The 705-nt window shown below is 35.5% G+C and overlaps 1 protein-coding gene across 1 annotated transcript; it reads right to left on the minus strand.

Annotated features, from left to right (window-relative positions):
- Window positions 1–86: 86 nt before the first annotated feature.
- LOC111787095 (probable ubiquitin conjugation factor E4) lies at window positions 87–699 on the minus strand. Its single transcript, XM_023667238.1, has 3 exons — window positions 631–699; window positions 417–529; window positions 87–320 (listed from the first exon to the last, which is right to left on the minus strand). Exons 1-3 carry the CDS (start codon window positions 685–687, stop codon window positions 191–193), a joined length of 300 nt encoding a protein of 99 aa, XP_023523006.1. The 5' UTR covers window positions 688–699; the 3' UTR covers window positions 87–190.
- Window positions 700–705: the final 6 nt, after the last annotated feature.

The following is a 705-nucleotide window of genomic DNA, read 5'->3' on the forward strand; positions in this document are numbered from 1 at the left end:
GTTTTTGTTATTGCTTTGCGTCCATTCTAATATCCTGCAGGATCAGCTTTGAGCTTGATAAAAAAGCTTCAAGCATTCATAGAATAATTATTGAAAGGTTAATAGGGATACTGAAACACATGGAAAAAGAAAATGAGCACTCTCTGTAAACGGAACAATTGTCTTCACCTTCCACATTTAAGAAAGCAGTTCAACCCTGCTGTACCTGTGTATGTGAACCAGTGAACTCAATGTCCACGTAAAGCTTTAAAAGATTCCTAACAAGATATTCAAGCGATAGTTGGTGCCCTTCAAATAATGTTGCTGTTACAGATGCACCACTGCACGTAAACAAGAACCACATACTCAACTTCAAAATGAGTATGGAAATAATAACAAATAATCAATGTATGTACATATCATGTACGTAAAATCACCTTCTACGAGGAATCCAGCAGTTCAGAACTTCGACCATCTTTGCTCTTAAGTAAGGATTTCTTATATACTCTGGGCTTGCCATAAACATAATAATGAAGTTCATAAAATCATCCTGTCAAAATGAAAACAAAATATCAAAAGTTTTCACACAGCAGAATAGATGCGCAGCATTTAAAGAAACGAAAGAATCGACTAGGATCAGTTAAGAGTTACCAAATTGATTCCATCCAAAGCTTTTGGAATCCGAGAAGCAAATATAAGCAATTCCATTGCATCTTCCACAAAATG

This window comes from Cucurbita pepo, unplaced genomic scaffold (genome assembly GCF_002806865.2).
Source record: "Cucurbita pepo subsp. pepo cultivar mu-cu-16 unplaced genomic scaffold, ASM280686v2 Cp4.1_scaffold005212, whole genome shotgun sequence".
Classification (NCBI taxonomy): Eukaryota; Viridiplantae; Streptophyta; class Magnoliopsida; order Cucurbitales; family Cucurbitaceae; genus Cucurbita; species Cucurbita pepo.

Coding starts and splice junctions, on each gene's coding strand:
- LOC111787095 (XM_023667238.1), bottom strand. CDS start 687: ATGGAATTGCTTATATTTGCTTCTCGGATTCCAAAAGCTTTGGATGGA. Junction 530..630: donor CTTTGGATGGAATCAATTTG/GTAACTCTTAAC, acceptor TCATTTTGACAG/GATGATTTTATGAACTTCAT. Junction 321..416: donor TGCTGGATTCCTCGTAGAAG/GTGATTTTACGT, acceptor GTTTACGTGCAG/TGGTGCATCTGTAACAGCAA.